The sequence below is a fragment of the Typopeltis vanoorti genome, chromosome 2 (genome assembly GCF_054136105.1).
Source record: "Typopeltis vanoorti isolate ZY-2024b chromosome 2, IOZ_Tvanoo_1.0, whole genome shotgun sequence".
Taxonomy (NCBI): Eukaryota; Metazoa; Arthropoda; class Arachnida; order Uropygi; family Thelyphonidae; genus Typopeltis; species Typopeltis vanoorti.
This window is the reverse complement of record NC_143550.1, coordinates 181,543,049-181,565,754: the sequence shown is the minus strand read 5'-3', so window position 1 is coordinate 181,565,754 and position 22,706 is coordinate 181,543,049. Positions and strand designations below refer to the sequence as shown.

Sequence of the window (22,706 nt, the reverse complement as noted above, 5' to 3'; positions counted from 1 at the left end):
ATCACTCATCTTCTAGGAGATGAGTTTTACATATGGGAAATACTAAGAATAGCGATCAGAACTTTCTCCACCTTTGCTACGAGTTTCCCTGGTTTGGACTACGTGCTTTAGCGTACGCCAGTAGTCGCCGATACTTTTATGGTCACTATATTCAGCATGAAACTCTTTGATTCCGATCTTTGAGTTTCTTATTCGGTTTTAAAACAATGTGGAATTTAATATCTCCTTAATTTAAATAATGTTTACATCACCGAAATGAAGCCTATTGGCTCTTTATTTTAAAAAAAAATTTCTTTTCTTTTTTTTTTCTATACGAAATTTTACAGCGATCAGCATTCATTTCAGACATATTATGGAGACTACAACCATGTTAGAAATAATTACTTTAATTTGATTACCTTAAATGAAGGTTGAAATGTTGTAAAATGTAATTATTTCTAACACTTTGGATTTTAAAGTAGAGGAATCTAGAGCATGCTGCTTAAAAGCTTCCATATAAAAATTATTTCTAACAACCATGTTAGAAATAATTACTTTAATTTGATTACCTTAATATAAAGATTGAAACGTTCGAAAATTTTTCAATTTTTCAAACGTTTCAATCTTTATATTAAGGTAATCAAATTAAAGTAATTATTTCTAACATGGTTGTTAGAAATAATTTTTATATGGAAGCTTTTAAGCAGCATGCTCTAGATTCCTCTACTTTAAAACCCAAAGTCTGGCTTTGCTATATTGCTGATGTTTTAGCTATCTGGTCCCATGGCTTCCAGTCTGATGACTAGTGGCCATGGGACCAGATAGCCAAAACATCAGCAATCCTTAGCCTTCCTTAGCCACCTAAACAAACAATACAAATACATATAATTCAAAATTGAGATTGAAAGTCAGAACACACTTCCTTTTTTAGATAGACTTGTCACACGTCTTCCTTCTGGCAGTCTTTCCTTCACTGTTTACCGGAAGCTTAAACATACTGGTCAATATATACACATAAACCCCTACCAACACCCAACACAAGAACTAGGTGTCATTAACACGCTTAAAAACAGGGCTTTGAAGATTTGCTCCAATGAACAAACACTGAAAGAATTATTAAAAGTTATCAGCAATATCCTCTGGAAAAATGGCTACAGCCAAAATACTATCAACAAAATTCTTCACGAGACCTGACTTAAAAACAAAAATAAACTAATTGCAGGCATAGACTTCTGTGGCTAATTGTTTCAAAAGATATATTTCAGCGATTACACCACATTTTTTATTCAGTTATTCAGTTATATAAAACACTGAAATAATAGTTCCCGACAAGTTTCGTAAATCGTAGGATTTACATCTTCAGCTGGTAAATAGTATAACTTAAAGTTTACACAAGAGAATTAATAAATACAATTCATAAAACTCAAATAACAGAATGCAGATATATAACGTTATTGACGTTGAACAATACTGGACGATGTCACGTGTTCTTGTTCTCGTTCATACAGTCTGAGCTCAGATTGAGGTAGATTTTTTATTAGAGCTGACCACACTTGATGGAGAATTAAACCTTGATTTTTATTGCATTGGGTTGGGTTTTTTAGCATATTAGCAGCTTCTTTAAATTTTCTTATATAACTGTTGTTTTCTATGTATGACATCGTGGTTTTTTGCCAGAGTACATCGTGTCCAGTGGAAGTGGTATGGAAAGCAAGACCTGTTTTTTGTTCTCTTTTTGTATTGTACGTCTTTTTGGTGTTCAGCCATGCGTATTTCTCCAGATCTTCCTGTCTGTTCTACATAGCAAATCCCGCAAGAGCAATGGATTTTGTAGACTTCTGGTTTTTTAAGAGGATGATGAGGTGGTTTTGGTGGATGTAGGAATCTTGAGATTTTTTCCACAGGAAGGAAGGCTACTTTTATGTTGTGTTTGTTCATTAATTTGGCTAGCTTATCTGTAACATTTTTGATATAAGGAAGCGAGATTGCGTTTTTGTAATCCTGTTTTATTGTGTTGTTAGCTGGAGGCATTTTGAGGATTCTCTTGATGGTTTTTGTTTCATATCCATTCTGTTGGAAGATTTGTGTTAAGTATTTTAGTTCTTCATTACATCTTTCTTGTGTGCTGGAGATATTGTATGCTCTGTCTCGAAGAGTTTTAATTAAGCTTATTTTTTGTGAAGGATGGTGGTGTGAGGTTGCATTTAGAAATCTTCCAGTGTTTGTCAGCTTCCTATATACTGAGAAGGAGAGTTTACTTTCTTCATTAACTTCTAGTAGAATATCCAGAAAAGGAAGTTTTTTATTTTTTTCTTGTTCTAAAGTGAATTTTATGGTGTTGTGCAAATTGTTGAGATAATCTTTGAAATTGATAAGTTCATCTGTTGTTCCACTGAATATGATGAAAATATTGTCCACATAGCATAGCCATATTTTTGGTTTTTTATGGTAATTCTTAAGAGCACTGTTTTCAAAATTTTCCATAAATAGGTTTGCTAATACCGGTGAAGGACTGGCCATGGGTTCATCATTATCACTGGTATTAGCAAACCTATTAGAAGGTTTGGGTAGAAGCAAACCTATTAGGGTAGAAGCTCATTTAAAGAATTACTGAACATTGATGAGCATTGAATTATTTCTCTAATTTACAGTTTTAAGAGAACAATATCAATATGCCAGCTGTACCGTATTTGATCTATCCACTCACAAAGCTACCATTGATACCACTGTGTATCACCTTTTCCCTCACTTCAGGTTGACTGACAGACTAATGTCTATTACTTATATTCCATTATATTCCATTCTTCTTTGTAATGGGAGGTGATCAAAATGACTGACTACTGTAGTTCTCATCTTCTCACATGTGTTAGGCTCAGTAGTATGTCACTTGGCTTTATAAAGACCTGATGCTGCTTATGATAAAGCACCTAATTCTATCTACAGTGTGTTCTATGACCAGGCTTCCACAAATACCACTTAAATCTGCTGGTCACAAAAATATTTCGCTTGCCCATAGTATGAATTGTGGTAAAAGGTATATGCGTAACATCTTTAATAGAATATAAAGCAGCCACATTCAAATTATATGCAGCAATTTATAAGATCTAGCACGTCTTTAATTTTGCTGCTAGTCAATTTTATTTTCTTCCACCAACATGGAATGTTATGCGCTTAGGATGTAATATGTCATGTCAACAAAAAAACCTCAACCTATGTCACGTTCAATTCCTGAATTTTTTTCAGCTGATATATATCTTTTCAAATATGAAATTTCATTGAATAACTTGTCTGATAATTCTTTCATCAAACTATTTTCTTGCAGAAAATTAATGTCTTTTCTAACTTCTTTCCAGTCAACTTCACTGTTTATTGTAACTCATCTGAACTGCTTTCTCCATAGTTACAAATATGATATGCAGTTCATGTATAATTTAACAAATCATTCAACAAATTTTTCCTTTGTATACTGCTGTTAGTTTTATTTAAGGAAGAATTTAAAGTTGGTGGAACAAATTTAGAAGAAACTTTTTCTTATAAATTATTTAAACCAATTGTGTAGTTAATAGAAGAGTTGATTAACTAAGCAAATATAAGGGGAAAAAACTTTATATAACACTATTTGCCTTTTGAAATATTACCACCAATTTATTTATTTTTTTCACTAGAGGTCAGCCCAGTAGAATAACCGTTGATCAATCATTGTCTCTTTGGCATACTGTATGGAATGTAGTGCAGCTTGTCTCTGTATATTATATTAAGTCCTCAACATCGATACTAAGTGTTGAGGACTAAGTGTCCTCAACACTTAGTATTAAGTGTTGACGACTTAATACTAAGAACAAATTATATTTGCATGAAAAACACCATAATTATAAACACTGCTTCATGTGTATACCAACAAAACTGATAAGCACATGAATGTATCAATTTTTGGATGATATTTAAAAAAAACTAAATAGCATCTTAAAAACGACACTATTTTCAAAATTGGGAATGTATTCTGGTATGCCATTACAGAAACTATCTATATAATTGAATACTATATATAAGAAATAACTTTGTAAATTTTTCTGTATATAATGTAGATTTTATGATTTACACTGTGGTTAAAACGTGCCAGTAGTTCTCGAGGCAAACAAAGAAATTTTTCACAAGTCTTTACTTAGCAACAAGCAGCTACTTTAAACTGCCTATTGAAATAAAGTCTGTAATATCAGGATATGCTTTTAGAAAAAGATTGAGAGACTACCTCATGAGACTAAATAATGTTGCTATTTTTTCAATGTATATCATAGGAAATTACTCCGTTATTATAGTATATGTCTCAATTATATGCTATACATTATGTGTACCCTCATCTCATCGCCTACATTCATATTTTAGTAACCAGCATTGCTACGCCCCTTGGTTACACACATCGTACAGTTCCTTCTAGTCTTTCAATTTTCTGTTCTTTATTCTTAAGTCTTTTATTTAATCTATCAATCTCTACATTAATACGTGGATATTAATTGTAGGATATATTTTAAAATATATGCAGTATTTTTAATATCTGATATTACTACTTGTATTGTTCTATGCTGTTGTAAAGCTTTTTTTTTAGCCGTTATAACAAGGTTTACTGTAAAGCAAACCTTGTTATAATGGCTGTGTCTCAAGTCCCTAGTGGTTTGCTGTAGTAGAGATTGAGTTCAGAACTTCTTTTTAGTACTTTACTATTTGCATCCAAAAATTTTATCAGTAAAGTATATGATATATTTAGATTAGCTTAATTTCTTTCATTTGCAATTTCTAGAAATGGCCAAGTTTGAAATCACCAGGAATTTGAATGCTAATCTGGTTTTAAAAAGATAACTAGGAGACAGCCTTCTTAAGGAATGCAGAGAACTGGTAGGCATCTAATCTAATGTCCAATCCATGCCTTCACCCCATTAGTATGGATAGTGAACAAATGAAGATGGGTTAGCAATTTAGGTTTTAGCTGACCAAATTTTATTCTGTATTGTCATAAACCATTAAAAACTAAACAAAAGACAATGGTGATTCATTGACAGTCTTTTCCTGCCTCTCTTGGCATCAAGCCCTTGTTCTACCAACCTTTCTGATACGACTCCAATGGATTGTAAACTCATTGTGTGTGCTGAGTGGTGCGGAAACAGGTTTGTGTTTGTCTCCTGATTTTAAGATAGTGGGTATCTTAAATTGCAAACAATGAGGTGTGTGACCACTCAATTTCAGGAATGACCTAGTGATTATGACTACAATAGTAATAAGAACAAATAACACTAAAAATATAATAGATATATTGACAATGCCTGTCTACATTTAGTTAATGTACCAAAGACTTGCTGTCTACTACTCTGTCATTTACTATAACGGGAACTTATTGTCTTGCTACATAACTGATCGTTATGATTTTCCATTATGATGCTAGTATCTGGCATTGAATATATGAAAAACATTCAAGCTGTGTTAACTTAAAGTTTGTCAAGTAGCTTAATGCATTATTTAAAAATTAACCTTAGATAATTTGAAATGCTTACTGCAATGCTTACTCAGAAATTTTGAGTACAAACACGTAAAAATTTCATTTCTCTGAGGTGGGGGGGGGGATTGCTCTTAGTAGGTGCATTGTTTCACTTGCATGAACACAGCATCAGGCTAGATTAAGGAAATCTCTGTTTTGAAATCATGAGCCAGAATGATTCTCAACAGGAAAATTGTCCTTTGCCTACTGAACCAAGATTAACACATACTCTTATTTTGGTGATTATTTTAATTAGTTTTGACCAACAAACTGTTTCTCCACCTTAATACCATTAGATACACGTAGTGATAGTATCTTGTAGATTTTTCTTGTGATTTGCTATCTGTCTTTATTCTTTGTACCTTCTAACTACACTGCTTGACTCCAGTTATTTATAAATTACTCTTTCTACTTCTCTTTTCACAATGAAGAGTTCCTACTTTTTATGATAATGAAGACATTTTGACTTCTTTATGACTGATGGCAAGGACAAGCGAATTAGATCATTTAGCCTTTTTCATTTGTCCTAATGTAGTCTATGAAGAAGAGAGGTTGAGCAAAGAGAAAGTGTGTGTGGGGATGGGGGTCTCTTTTTCCCTGAACTCCAACTTTTTATTCTTCATATGGCATAAATATATATATGTATGGCATACTCCATACATATATATGTCATGGCCATGATAAGAGATAAGAATTATTAAGAATTATAGACACGTAAACACAAGATTATTTTAATATTTGCCAAATATTTCAGTCTGAAAATAACAGACTATCTTCAGTGGCTACATAGGAACAGTTTTTAACAAGGTAGAATAACAACAATTGATCATTCAAAAGTAGAACGAGCCACATGATGTTACATTGCTAAGTATTAAAGAGAGGAAAAATTTCATCAGAGTGATGATTAAACTATAGCTATTAATTCACAATTTCATGTAATAATCTTAATTTATAAATAACATTAGACTAATGTAGGAATTACAAGTCTCAATTAAAAAAAAAAAAAAAAAAATTAATGTGTTATCCCGATTAAAGCTTCCCATATTTTTGATAAGCAAATACAGTCATTTCGATTCAAGTTAGGGCATTGAAATAAGGCCTCAGCACTTTCTTTAAATAGGTGTTCAAATTTATAGCGACATCCGTGTAGAAGGCGAGTCTTGGACCAAAGGATGTTGTGGCTTGTCTCTATCCCATGCTGAGCCAATCCAGACTTATTGGATTTGTTGTGCTGAATGTATGATTGATGTTCTTGAATTCTTTTTTCTATAGAGCATACTGTTTGTCAAAAGTAGGACAGATTGCAGGGAATTCTTGAAATTGGTTCTGAAATCCTGGAAATATATGGAATTGGAACTCGACGTATTGAATCTTTATTGTTCTGGATTGGATTGTAGGAATCAAAAAGATGTTGTCTACTTTTTTCAGAGAAGCCATTTAATTTCATGTGATGCTTGATAGTTGAAAGTTCTTTCTGTAATTCATGAAAAGTTGAACAATTAGTTCTAGCTAATCGGATTAAACATTTTATGATTCCTGTTTTTTGATAAGGATGATGAGCAGATTGTTTGAGAATATAATGTCCAATGAAAGTGGATTTTCTGTAAACTGTTGTTGTTAGAATACCTGAAGTGAATGGATGAGGAGGACGTCTAAAAAGGATAACTTGTTGTCTTTTTCTATCTTCATTGAAATTCCTACATTAGTCTAATGTTATTTATAAATTAAGGTTATTACATGAAATTGTGAATTAAGACCTATAGTTTAATCATCACTCTGATGAAATTTTTCCTCTCTTTAATACTTAACAATGTAACATCACGCGCCTCGTTCTACTTTTGAACGAGGCGTGTGATGTTACATTATGACGTTATGATTAATTCTTAATCATAATGTCACAAGTGTCTCTAAAGAGTAGAATTCTATTCCTGCATGGGGAAAACTTTACCAAAAAAAACAGTAAATTAGGTAAACTATCAGTAATACAAGGTAAGTTGCGAGCGAGGATCATCTTTCTGAAAAAAATGCTGCAACAATAAGATTATTCCTAATATCGCTAAGATAAAAGAAACCATCAAATCTCCTGGAGCTCATAATATCTACAGGAACACCAGTTTAGCTTTAATCTGTAATCAACTCGAGCAGCTAAACATGATCTTGCTATTAACATTCATCAAATTTCTGATCTCCATACCTTTATCTCCACAAACTTAGATCCACATCTTTCTGACATAGTTCTTAATGTGGCTAAACATTCTATACAATGTTCCTATAAAAAACAGAATCAACATCTAAACAGCAAATTTGATGTTATTGTTTCTAGACAAATCAAGCCTTCCAAGTTCCAGATAATTAGGTTGTTAACGGTTCCGATCGTTTAACGAGTAGGGAAACACTCATCCTTTCAAAAGGACATGATTTTGCTATGGTCCCTAAAAGATTCCATATCTAGATTTCCTTGTTAACATTGAACAAAACTTTTGTCATCTCTCTGAAAAGGCTAATTCTCTCCGCCTAGAAGTTGCCTCTATGCTGCTTAAATCCAAGCTTCCTCCTTCCAACATATCTGCTTCTGAAAAGAAAGCGCTACATTCCTTAAGAAGCAACAGTCACCTTGTCATCGCTAAAGCAGACAAAGGAAAAGCGACAGTAATTATGGATTCTTCAAACTATTGAAGAAAAATTTCTCTGTTACTTTGTGATTGCTCAACATACCAAGAACTTAATCACGATCCCACCAACAGGCAACTGATGAAATTAAATTCCCTTCTAGATAAGGTGATAAGTTTGGATGCAGACACGATAGAAAGGCTAAAAACACATTTCGCAAGACCCCGCCTAGATTTTATGGTCTACCTAAAATACACAAGACAGATATTCCTCTTTGTCCTATAGTGGACTGTATTGATTCACCTACTTATCACATAGCCAAATATTTAGCGAAATTATTAAAATCACATATAGGCAAATTGCGCTCTTTTTTGAAAAATTCTTCGGATTTCCTAAATAAATTAAAAAAAATCTTATTACAACCTACTGATCTTATGGTGAGTTTTGATGTAGAATCTCTAATGTACCTCTCAAAGAGACTTTACAATTACTTGCTGACATCTTCCCACAAGACATAATAAAATTATTTGATTTCGTGATGCACTCTGGATATTTTTTATCATCATCATCAAATTCCTGCCATGTACCCTCAAGGGGTGTACAGGATATGACAGTACTACATGAAAAAATTACATCATTACTAACTTCCTATCTACAATTTTCCTCCAAATCAGTCTGTTACTTGTCAAGACTCCAACATTATCAGATCTTATATTTCTATCGTCTAAGGCACTTTGTACCGTATCAATCCACCTATATGTTGGTCTTCCTCTGGGTCGTTTTCCTGCCAACCTGGCAGAGAACACTTGTTTTGCTAATCTTTCCTCTCCCATTCTATTTAAGTGACCATACCATCTGAGATTAGCTCTGCTAACGCATTCCTGGATGCTGACAATGTCAAGTTCTTTCCTAATATCCTCATTGTTAATATGATATTGCCATTGATGCCATCTGTTCACGCCTCTAATCTTTCTCAGGACTCTCATATCTGCGGTCTCTAGTCTTTGGTCAAGTGTTTTACTTCTGACCCAGCTCTCAGATCCATAAGTTAAAATTGGTTTGAACACAGTCTTGTATACAGCTAATTTAGTGTTCCGACTAATTTCTTTCTTATTCCATATGAATTTATTCATTTGACTTCCCACGATACCAGCTCTGCTGATTCTGTTGTCTATTTCTATATTTAGTTTACCATCTTCAGTAAAAATTGTGCCTAAGTAGCTGAAATGTTTTACTTGTTCCACAGGTTCTCCATTCACAACACAGTTGACATTTTCAATGATTCTGCCTATTTTCATTGTCTTTGTCTTTTTATTGCTGACCTTCATACCATATCTATTACAACAGCTATTCAATTTAGTCAGAGAATCTTGCAGACATGTAGCGGATTTATTTAGAAGTATAACATCGTCTGCATAAAGCAAAGAGCTGACATTAACATCTCCAATTTTGATATCAGGTTTAATACCACATCCCTTCATAATGTGATCCATATAGATAATGAATAACAGAGGGGATAATGTACATCCTTGTCTCACACCAGATTTAACATTAAACCATCTTCCTGTACTTCCTTCAATTCTAACTGCTGACTCACAACTCAAATAAAGACTAAGTATTGCTTGATATAATGCCCCATTGACACCATATAACTGCAGCGTATTAAATAGCTTCTCTCTTGGCACCTTGTCATATGCCTTTTCCAAATCGACAAAACTTAAATACAGATCTTTGTTATATTCCCATGCTTTCTCGACTATTTGTCGTAAAGTGAAGATCTGATCCTGACAGCCTCTATTTGGCCTGAATCCAGCTTGTTCTTCACCAGGCTTTTCTTCCACAATTCCTCTCAACCGTTTCTCAAGTATACTTGCATAGATCTTGCCAGGAACACTCAGTAGGGAAATACCTCTGTAATTCTCACATTCAGTTTTATTTCCCTTTTTATATATGGGTACTATGAGAGCTCTACTCCAGTCATCGGGAATTCGTCCCTCTGTCCAGGCTTTCTGAACTATGCAGTGCAGCCACTGTAAGACTCTTATACCACCATACTTCAGCATTTCTGGTCGAATATCATCTACTCCTGCTGCCTTTCCACATTTCAAGCCTTTGATGGCTTTTTCTACTTCAAGTATGGATATGTATTCCTGACTGCATGCCTGGTCAGTGTTTTTTATCACTGTGCTGTCATCACTGCTTGTTTCATTTAGCAGTTTTTCAAAGTAATTACTCCATACTTCAAGGATATCTTTTTCTCCTGTTTTCATTTCACCTTTATCATCTCTAACTCCTTTTACAGCACTCTTTCCTTTATTCCTAAGCTTCTTCAACAACCTCCAGAATATTTTGCCACCTTCTTGATATTTATTTTCTATATTCTTGCCAAAGTCCTCCCATGACTTTTGTTTAGCTAGTTTTACACACTGTTTAGCTTTCTTACATTTGTCTCTGTATTCTGTAAGAGTAAAAGCTGACTTATTTGCCAGGAACTTTTGATATGCTTTCTTCTTTTCCTTCACTGCCTCTTTAACTTCCTGTGTCCACCAGGGAGTTCTGATTTTTTTATCCTTGCATACAACCTCACCACATGCCTCTCTGGCAGAATCAATCAATGTTTTCTTCAGAGTTTGCCACTGAATCTCCAAGGTTTGATTCCTGTTCTCAAAGTCTTTCATTTTCTTTTCAATAATATTTCTGTATTTTAGTCTACAGTTCACATCTGAGAGCTGCTCAACTTTTATTCGCTTTAAAACTTTCTTACATGTTATTCTTTTCAATATGAAATTCAATTTTATCCTGCTCAAGACTAAATAGTGATCACTTCCAGTTTCAAATCCTCTGTACACTCTGGTGTCCTGCTCCAGGGAGAAAACATCACTATCAACAATAACATAGTCAATGAGACTTTTCTTATTCCTAGCCTCTTCTCTCCATGTGAATTTGTGCACATTTTTATGTTGGAACATGGTGTTAGTAATAACCAGTCCATGTCCTGAGCAGAAATCCAACAGATATTTGCCATTATTATTAGCTTTGCTCTTTTCTCCAAATTTTCCCAAAATATTTTTGTATGTCTCACAATCATTTCCTACTCTACTATTTAGATCCCCAACAAGGACCAACTTTTCCTTTTTCATTGTGTCGGTTGCTTTTTCTAAAGCCTCAAAAAATTCCTCCACTTCTACCTTAGTAGAACCTTCTGTGGGACCATAGGCACAAATAAGTCTCATTGTCCAGTTCCCCATTCTCATATTTGCCCACATTACTCTACTTGAGACTGACTGCCATTCAAGAAGATTAGCCTCGTATTTTGTGTTGAATACTATGGCTACTCCTTCTTTTCCTTGATTGTCATTGCCTGAATATAACATTTTGTATTTATTGCTCAGAAAGATCTCAGCAGTTTTGGTCTTTTTTGTTTCAGTCACCCCTATTATGTCGATCTGGTACTTATCTAATTCCTCAGCTAGCTCCATTTCTTTGCCATTCAGGCTTCTTATTTTGATAGTACCGATCTTTAACTCTGGTGATGTTGAGTTGGGGTTTGTTTTCAGATTTGTTCCAGTAGCTGACTTTTCGCTGTTCGCCCTGGTTCCCTGGTGAAAACAACGGGGGCCTTGTTTAACCGGGCGACGCCCCAGCGGGCATGAAATTTTGTCATGTTGTACCATCATTTTTTATTTTGGTTTAACCAATAAGAATACAATTTGGTCCGCTAAATCCCAAATTGCTAGCCCATCCTCGTTCGTTCAGTATCAAAGTAGATACCCAACAGGGTGCACCACGAGAAGGTGAGGATTGGACATTAGGTCAGAAGCCCTGGTCGGTTCTCCGCATTCCTTTAAAGGCTATATGGAGGTCTCCTCTCAGTTATACAGCTTTGACCCTTAAGCACCCCTTTTTTTTATTTTTATTTTTTTATGTCAAAACAAATTTTACAACCAAGTTGAAGGAATGGCCATGGAAAGTCCACTTTCACCTGCTCTAGCCAACTTTTATTTGGAACATCTAGAAGACATCCTGTTTTCATCTATATTCCCTCAACCATCCTTTTGGGTAAGATATATAGATGACATCTTTTCAGTGTGTCCTCATAACAGAGATTCCTTACCTTCCTTTTTAGCCAGAATCAATTCCTTACATCTTCGTATTAAGTTTACGAATGGAGATTGAAAAAGACAACAAGTTATCCTTTTTAGACGTCCTCCTCATCTGTTCACATTATTCTAACAATAACAGTTTACATAAAACCCACTTTCACTGGATGTTATATTCTCAAACTGCTCGTCATCCTTATCAAAAAACAGGAATTATAAAATGTTTAATCCAACTAGCTAGAACTAATTGTTCAACTTCTCATGAATTACAGAAAGAACTTTCAACTATCAAACATCACATGAAATTAAATGGCTTCTCTGAATAAAGTACACAACATCTTTTCGATTCCTACAGTCCAATCCAGAACATCAAAGATTCAATACGTCGAGTTCCAATTCCATATATTTCCAGGATTTCAGAGCCAATTTCAAGAATTCTGAAGAAATATGATTTAACAACCACTTATATTCCTATTAATAAAACAACCACCTATTTCCCCTCTTCTAAAGATAAATGCTCAGCTATGTCTCTCCCTGGTAATCAAGTTCATTTTAACTGCAATCTGTCCTACTTTTGACAAACAGTACGCTCTGTAGAAAAAAGAATTCAAGAACATCAGTCATACATTCAGCACAACAAATCCGATAAGTCTGGATTGGCTCAGCATGGGATAGAGACAAGCCACAACATCCTCTGGTCCAAGACTGGCCTTCTACACGGATGTCGCTATAAATTTGAATACCTATTTAAAGAAAGTGCTGAGGCCTTACTTCAATGCTCTAACTTGAATCGAAATGACTGTATTTGCTTATCAAAAATATGGGAAAGTTTAATCAGGATAACACATTAATTTTTTCTTTTTTTTTAATTGAGACTTGTAATTCCTACATTAGTCTTAATGTTATTTATAAATTAAGATTATTACATGAAATTGTGAATTAATAGCTATAGTTTAATCATCACTCTGATGAAATTTTTCCTCTCTTTAATACTTAGCAATGTAACATCACGTGGCTTGTTCCACTTTTGAATGATCAATTGTTGGTATTCCACCTTGTTAAAAATTGCTCCTATGTAGCCACTGAAGATAGTCTGTTATTTTCAGACTGAAATATTTGGCAAATATTAAAATAATCTTGTGTTTATGTGTCTATAATTCTTAATCATAATGTCACAAGTGTCTCTAAAGAGTAGATAAGAATTATGATTTTTCGTATCTCTTATGTGTTTCTGTTTTTGATCAGCTGTTTTAGTTCTGACCCTGCTCTCAGATCCATAAATTAAAATTAGTTTGAATATTGTCATCTTGTATACTACTAGTTAGTGTTTTAGCTGATTTCTCCCTTATTCCATGTAAATATCATATTACCTTGATGGACCTGTGTTTCACTCAGGATTTCTCCATAAGTGCTGGTCAGAAAGATGCCTCCAATGATCTCAATCTTGAGCCTCTCTCTCTTCCATGTTATACCCATAGATTTCACTAGTGGATCTTCCCATCTTGTAGGCGGTCTTCCTGCTTTTCTCTTTATTCTTGGTTGCCAGTTGAGTATTCTATATGTCCATCTGTTATCCCTGAGTCTGGCTACGTGACCTACCCATCTCATCTTGCTTTCATATACTGCAGTTACCACATCTTTTATGCCTGATCTCTTTCTTAGTTCCGTGATTCTAACATGTTCCATTTTGCTGATGTTACAAATCCTGCGTTCTATTTCATGCTGAGTTATTCTGAGAGTTTCTTCTTCTTTTCTTGTTGTGTTCCTGCGTTTCTGATCCATATGTGAGTGATAGTAGTATGTTACTATTAAATAGTTTTGCCTTCATAGAGATGTCAAGATTTGGATCAGAAAGTGTTTCTTTTATTTAGTCTGTTGAATGATAACCATGCAGCTTTCTTTCTTTCTTTTTGCTAGTTCTTCATATAAATCATTATTCATTTTTATTGTTTGTCCTAAGTAATTGTAGGAGTCAACTTGTTCTATAGGGATGTTATCAATACATAGGTGACTGTCACTTGTGTAGATGTTTAATCAATTTTATTTTTTCTAGGTTAATTTCTAAGCCTATCTCACTGCTATTTGTGTATATTTTTTCACCCATTTCTTCTAGATCTTTTGGGGTTTGAAATATTAGTACTTGATCATCAGCAAACATAAGGATTTGTAATTTTTTTACCATCTATGCTTATTCCACCATTTAATGTCTATTTTTCTCAGATTATATTCTAAAGTGCTATAAATAGATTTGGAGAGATCACATTGCCTTGGCAGATCCCTCTCTATATTTATAGATTGATCAAATAGGATTATTTGTGTGGTCTGAATTTTGTTAATTTCTTTTATCATGTGGATGTAAGTAAGATCCACATTTATTTCCAGTAAGGCATGGATGACTGCATTGTGTTCTATGGTATCAAATGCTTTTTTAAAATCAGTAAAGAGGAAACATAGAGGAATTCAGTATTCTATGCATTTTTCTGTTAGTTGTGAAATGACCTGAATATTATCTATTGTGGAAAAGCCTCTTCTGAATCCTGCCTGCTCTCTACTGGAGTTTTCTTTGGGAGTGTTTTGGATTCTCTTCAGTATTACTCTGTTCGTGATTTTATATATGTGAGAGAGTAAACAGATTTGACGATAATTTTTTAAGTCTTCCTTTGTTCCCCTTTTTTGAATAGAAGCATGCTTTTTTTAGGTCTTCCATTCCTCTGGAATCTTTCTTTCTTTGAAGTACCACGTGAATCTGGCAGCAACGCTTTGAAAATAATTGGTCCACCTTGTTGAATTTCTTCAGCCTTAACATGATCAAGTCCTGAGGCTTCACCTTTACTCATTTTCTTAAGGCATGTTCTATTTCTTCTGGAAGTACATCTGGTATATTGCTTGGTTTTGGAATGATAGGTTCTGAAACTTGGCACTTAATTGCATAGAGATCATTATAAAAATTCTGCACAATTTCATCTATCCTTTTTCTATTAGTATGTTTTTCTCCATTTTGATCATGTAAAGCAGATGGAATTGACTGTTTAAAATTTAAGTCTTTCTCTATTTTTTTCAGGCTGGTTTTTGCCTGCACTGCTTCTCTTAGTTTTTGTATCCTGAAAGCTTTTGTAGTCTTCTGGAATTCTTTTCCTTAGTAACTTACAGATAATTTTGTATTCTAGAAAATTTTTTTTCAGATTTCTTCAGTTCTTTTCTCTTTTTCAGTAGTTCTATTGTTTGAGGTGAGAGTCGTTCTCTTTTCTTGTTGTTCTCTTTTTTGTGGTCTATTCTTATAATTGCTCTGAGGAGTCTGTGGTTAGAATCACAGGAATTTCTGAATTTTTCTTACACTCATTGAATTTATTAATAAAGTCAATATAGTCATCATTTATGTAACAGTTCTTAATAGTCCATTCAGTCTCTTTCATGTACTTCCTGAACTTGTGGTAGTCTATTTGTTTGGTTTGTCTTTTGTGGTTTGATGTTGCCCTGATATGTTGTTCTCTTTTTTGTGGTCTGTTCTTATAATTGCTCTGAGGAGTCTGTGGTTAGAATCTATGTTGAAGTATGTTTCGCCTGTTGTACCAACATTTTGTACCAGTCTTTAACAGTCTGTTAAAATGTAATCAATTTCATTTTTTGTGTCTCCATTCGGTGATTGCCAAGTCCATCTTCTTCTTCCTGGGCATTCGTTGAAAAAATTGTTCATGATAAAGAGTTATTCAGCTAATCTCTCTCCTCTTCTATTTCTTTCTCCCAGGCCATGTGGTCCTATAAACTTTTCATTTTCTTTTCCACATCCTATTTTGGCATTAAAGTCACCACCACCGAATGTGTATGTTGACTTGTAATTTTAATGCCTGTTCAAGATTCATGTAAAAATTTTCTATTTCTTGATTATCAGTTACAGATGTTGGAGCATAGCAGGATATTAATTTTATTGTTATATTGTTCTCTATTCCAATTAAGAGTACACCTATTCTTTCAGATATGATGTTACAAGAAAGGATTGACTTGGTGAGCTTAGATTTAACAGTAAAGCCCACTCCACTTGTTTGCCATTGTTTGAGGAGTATCTGTGAGCCATTGTACCATCTTGCTGTCAGTTCTTTCAATCTTTTTGTTTCATTCACTAGCAGGATATCCAAGTTGATATTGGTTAGTTCTTTGATTAATAAATCTATTCTGTAGTCTCTTGCCAAAGTTCGAGTATTGAGGGTACTGATTACCATTTTCATAGATTTAAGAGGCAGCCTGTTTTCATCTGCGAGATTCTTAGCACCCCTGGCCTCATTCGGTGCCTTACACTATGGTGAGTGTGGGCTGCCCAGGACTCGGGGCCGTTTCTGTTGTTGTAATGCCATCTTTGCGCTGTGGTTGCATATACACTTCTCCTGACCAGGGTTCTGAAGCGTTTGCCAGATCTCTGTTAGTGGTGTTGGGTCCAAGTCTGGATCAGCATATGTAAATGTCATATGCCGCAAAAAAAAAAAAAAACTTTGAACCCCCCCCCTTCAGTACATGTGGTATGAGATGTTATTCATTAGTATTTATTTATTTATTATATTTTTCCCGTCATATGATATTTATATGGAATAAGGGAGAAATCAGCTAAAACACTAAATAGTAGTATACAAGACGACAGTGTTCAAACTAATTTTAACTTATGGATCTGAGTGTTGGGTCAGAACTAAAACAGTTGATCAAGAGCAGAAACATAAAATGATGAAAACCATAAAAATAGGCAAGAACATAGAAAACTATGCAGTCAATGTTTTCCATGTTCTTGTCTATTTTTATAGTTTTCATCATTTTATTGATAATTTTCAGGCCAAATTTGTTGATGTTCAGTTTAGTTAAAGAATCCAGAGACTTCAGCTGGCTTTATCTAGGGTTCCTGCATCATCTACATAAAGCAAAGAGCTAAGTTTGAGTTTGCTGGAATTGACTATAAAAGAAGAATGAAAGAAATTTTACTTTTTTGTAGCAAGAACATAATTTCAACAGTTAACTTTTTCTCATATTCATGATTTTTTTTTTATCAGTTACTCAATACTTTTAGTGTTGTTTCAGTGTATGTTATTTATGTTTATTTAGATGTTTGTTGGATCTCTTTTTGTCTAAACAAGATGCATATAACCAGTGCCTCCTTGAAAAGGTAAAGGAGGCAGTCTGCACTGCAGCCCCTGAATTCAATACTGATCGACAACATGTAAGTTAGTATTTTCACAGAATTAAATTTTAAAGACAACTTAATGAAAACCTTGACTCATTTCCCGAGAGAAAGTTGACCAAAAAATACATGATTTTTTAAAAATTTTTCATATGCCTTAATGAATGATTATTTAGAAAAACAAATTCCTGTTGGTAAATTTTAATTTTTTATGTATTTATAAATGAGTGATTTTTCTATAAGAAATTTGCATGAGCTATTACAGTAGTACAAAAATAACTTTCATTCAGTACAAAAATAAAATAAAATCCAATTTATTTTTTATTTTAGAAATGGCAGTTCCTTCATAACAGGTTACAAAAAAATTTCCCTCACTCCCTTCCTTTTTCATCTTTTTTCTTTGCACATGCAGTACACGGTCTCATCAGATTAGGTTTTTTGTCCTTCTTGGAAGATTATCATCTGAAAAGTGATGTACAGTAAAACTAAAAGAAGTTGCAGATGTACATAAATATCACTTATGCAGCTTATTGCAAAATACTTGGTCACATGCATCACTATATGTTTAGGCAACTATTTAAGAATGCACTGGTCAGTAATTGTCAATAGTCTTGATCACCATGGGAAAAACAAAGGATTTTTCGGAGTTTGATAAAAGACTTACTGTGGATGCCTGTCTGGCTGTTCCAGGATGACCACGAGTATTCACAAATGATTTGTACCTTCCAACAAGAACTATCTGCACTTAAAGCACCTGATCATGGTGGAGAGAATCTCTTGGTGATGGTACTACTCCTTTTCATTCTTATTTATTCTTGTTCTATTTCTCCTTTTTTACTTTCGTATTACTGGGATCTAATGCATGCTGCCATGTTTACGGTGCAACCTGTGGACATCTGTAGTGGTGGTTGGGGGAATCCTGGTAATTTCACAATACTATCTCTGATTTGGCAAGATGGGCCGTCCTGGATGTCCCAGCCAAAATGGATTGGGCTTGCCTGTAAGGATCAACAGTGTTGTAGTAAATCTCTTTCCCTATGGTCCATTGACAGGGCTTGAGGCTTGCTGCAGTACAGGTATAGCATTCAGGGTCTCATAGCTGTTCTCATTGAGTTGCCAAGATTTTTTTCCTTGCATAATTGACAAACCAGTTATAATGAACACATACACACACTAAATAGGTATAATACAATTGCTTGATAGTCTTAATTGCTTTGGTCCTAAACAGTAATTTTTTATACCAGTTATATATTTTGTTTAATCCTTTATCCAAGTGTAAGCAAACAAAGTTTGTGCCTGAAATATTTTCAGGACTGGGGCAACTCGCGGTAAAGGTGGAGTAAGTTCAGATCACTTGCCTTAGTATCTCCCATAATGCAAAGCACATCTCCTTGTGGACATGTATAATGCTATGCATTAAGGGAAGGGCCACTATCCAGACCGGTTTCGACTTTTATTGAGGTCTCATCAGTGGCAGCTAGACCCATAGGTGGTGATACTAAGATGGAAGTAATGCAGAAGTCATATCACTGTATACCAGTTAGGTGTATACACTGTATACACCTAACTGGTATACAGTGACTGAGGAGGCAATGTATGTAAATACGTTTGCACCAGGATAAACTGGATGTTGACAGTTAGCCCACAAAAAGAAAAGAAAGCTGATCTTGAAAGGAAATTGGAACATTATCAAAAGTAAGAGGTAATGAAGAGGGATCTTTCTTGCAGTTACATAAGTCAGGCCCGAGATTTTATGGCATTGAAATTTACTAAGTTATCTTCACTCCATTTGAGAATGTTGAGATCAGTATTTAAGTCATTGGTTATGGAAGATCTTGAGGCTTTACACTACGGGATTCTTGAATGAGGAAGAGTACTGTTATTGGCAAAACTGTGAATAGGATTTGAAGTTAGACAGAGAAGGTCATTGATGTAAAGGAGGAAGAGCATGATTGACACTACAGAACCCTTGGGTACTCCAATATTGATAGAGAAATTAAGGAGAGAAAGCCATCTACCATGACACACAATGAACGACCAGTGAGGAAGTTGCAATCCAATCACAGAGTGCAGGAGGGTGGCCATAAGATGGTAGCTTGTTCAGGACGTCTCAATGCCAGACACAATTTGAATGTCTTTGAAATATCAAGAGCAACAACATGGGTTTCTTCAAATCGTTCCATGTTCTGTGTCCAAAGGTCAGTAAGATTAGCAAGAAGGTGAATTGTGGAAAATGAAAATGAGGCAATGCATATTGGTGATCTCAGATGAGTCTCCTGATAGTGAAGAAACTGGTGGTTCCTTTTCCATCACTTTTGAAAATACTGAGGTGAGAGCAGCTTTTTGAGAACTAGGGCTTGGATATGGGTTAGGGATCTGCAGTGGAGTGGGGAATAGTGTCTCTCACTCTAGTGATGATTATTTCAGTGCAGATGTTTGGATCAGGAGAGCGAAGTAGTAATTCGACCATGAGAAAGAGGCATAAAAATTCCAGAGGTCATCCCTGTTGGCAAATTATAATGTTGTACAAGGCTGAGATTGGCTGGGAGAAAGAGACTTGAATAAGATTGTGGTCAGAGTTACCAATGAGAAAGCAGACATTCACAGTGTATTTGAAGGAAAGCTAGTTAAACAAAGGTTAAGAGTGTTGGAAGAATGATTGAAGATTGTCGTATTCTGGTTAGTAGGTTAACTATTTGTCTTTGGTTATTTTTGATGACAAAATGATTCAGCTTCCCTTCTAGCTTGATCTGTGAAGTTGGAGGAGTAGGTGTAGTTTTTGTTATGGATGTTAGTCCCCTAGGAAGACAAATCTCACAATTTGAGTAATTAGTTTGTATGAACAGGCTATGTCACAGAGGTGGGAATGCTTGGCTGGAAGAAGCTTTATATTGCAAGATTACCAGCTCATAATGGCACTTGGGCAGATTCGGAAATTCTCTAAACTTCATTGATAATCTCTAAGAAATAAAATTGTAGATCTAATTTTTGGTCATAAGTAGTCAAAAATAATGGAATAATTGTTGGAGTTAGAGGTAAAGGCATCAAAAAGTGAAGGCTATAGAGTGCAGTAAGGAAATCTTAAGCCAGAGTGGATTGAAAAACTGGGATTCCAGGTTGGATAGCCTTTGGTAAGGGATGTCAGATTTTACGAAATCACGTTCCTCCCTTTTGGTGGGATGCATCATGCAGAATGTAGTTGGGACTGTAGTCATAGAGGAAGGCAATTGGGGTTCTTGATCTCCTTTTCAATTAGTGAAAAGGAGATTAAGTTTTGATGTCTGTAAGTGGTGGTGTATATCACTGATGTTTGTATTAATGCCTCAAAAATAATGTGGAATTATTTTTTTTTCTTAATTAATTGTTTCCACACCAACTGGATGCTCCAAAAAACACTTCCACATCCAGTTGGTGAACAGGATGTGGAAGTGTTTTTTGGAGCAGTAGTTGGCATATTTTTATTTTTTCCAGTTTTTTTGTTGTATTTTTCATATTTTTTGATTTTTTTATGAGAGATTTATTTGTTTCTACAGTAAAAACATTATTATTTGTATTATTCATGTTAGAACTGTTAATTCAGGAAACATAAAGAGCAGAGGTGTAAAGCTAGGATGAGGGACTTGTGTACCAACTTACACATAGGGAGTGCCCAGACTCAAGTCGAAGTGTGGCCTTGGGCAGTGTCCCTTACATACCACTAACTTATTCTCCCTCCATGCATGACCTTGCAGATGAAGCAATAGCAGGATTGGTCAGATTAGTCTTGGTCAATCTGCTGTACCCTCAAATGGACAGAAACTGGCTCTCTAGTTGAATCATGATAGCATTGTGTTAAACATGCCCAGCAAGGCCATCACCCTTCTGCATGCGGGAAGAAAGAGAAGGGTACAGAAAAGCCAACAGCCCTACTCTGGAGATGAAATATGGAAGTAGCCACTTTACACCTTCAAAAAAAGCAAGGTGATGTTTCATCAGACAATGAAGGACATCTGACACCAGAGGTCTAGTTGGCATTTCCTTGCAACTAGGGAAGATATGCATTTAAGGCAGCAGTACTTGTCTGCCAGAGCCCCGTCTGAACAGGCCATACTATGGCAAGATAGGGATGATTTGGCTGAGAGACACCATATTGAATGATCCGTAATGACACTCGTGCAGATTCTGTAAACTGTTATAATCTTCAAAAAATATAATTGTGGATCTCATTGAGAATAGTAGTAATGCAAACAAACAAAAAAAAAAAAAGGTTTTTCATTTCATGAATCTAATTAATTGATAGATATCAACTTGCACTTATACAGATATCATGTGCTTGATAAAATCGGGAAAACTTCGTTGATATAAAGCAATCCTATCAAATCAATTCGGTGAAATCGAATGAACAGAAGTCATTTTACTAGATTTTTGGAGTAAGCTACTATTTTGAGATAAAAATTAATAACATTAAAATTCTATGGGTTGTACATTTCTATGGGGGTGCCGTGAAATAATGAAAAAAAAATTTAAATGTTTTAAGACTAAGTAGATTTTTTTTTTATTTTAAAAGAAACGTATTTAATTTTTATTTATTATTTTTTTTTTTTTTTTATATTTTAATGGAAAAAAAATCGCACATTGGTGCGGCGCTTAATGAATATTAATAAATATATGGCTTATTCATGTAAGTTTCATTTCAAAGCAGAAACCTAAGAATTGCAGTTTCAAATATTTCACCTGATATTGACTTTTTTGTGTAGCAGTATTGAAATACATCCATCGCATTAAATTGTTATTAAACTTCTTTTATGTTTGTAATTCTTTCTTTATTACTAATCATTTTACATTTCATGTGTTTGTACTGCAAATGTACAATAACAATATATCTATCTATATAAAAATATCAGAAAATGTGCCATGTCAAATGTGTATGTAAGATGCTAAAAATGTAATATTTGCATTTGATTTTTGCAATATTCGCTGTATATGTTTTGTATTGAATATAAATTCAATAAATATTATAATAATATATGTCTATATTATGATTTTTTTCGAGGGAGCTGTGAAATATTTTAATTTTTCCAACGGGGACCCTGACATTCAGAAGTTTGGGAAGCACTACTCTAGACCAGTGATTTTCAACCTTTTTCATAACATGGCACACCTAGATTAATTATTAAAATTCTGCAGCACACTAAATATATTCTTTTAATTTTTTGATGATCTGGCAAAAAATAGGCATAATTTTGATTGATTTACACACACAAAAAGATGGAAGACCAGACACTAATAAATAAATGTGCAAATTAATTCTTTCAATTAATTTGTTTTCATAAATCTTATGGCACAGCAGTTG

The 22,706-nt window shown here is 34.4% G+C and overlaps 1 protein-coding gene across 1 annotated transcript in view; it reads left to right on the top strand.

Annotated features, from left to right (window-relative positions):
• The window catches only part of LOC150109709 (uncharacterized), a 288,439-nt gene that overhangs the window by 102,805 nt on the left and 162,928 nt on the right, over window positions 1-22,706 (top strand). Inside the window, exon 8 of the mRNA XM_090403014.1 lies at window positions 17,299-17,413. Within this exon, the coding sequence (XP_090259140.1) occupies window positions 17,299-17,413 (115 nt within the window). The remainder of the gene's footprint in view (window positions 1-17,298; window positions 17,414-22,706) is intronic.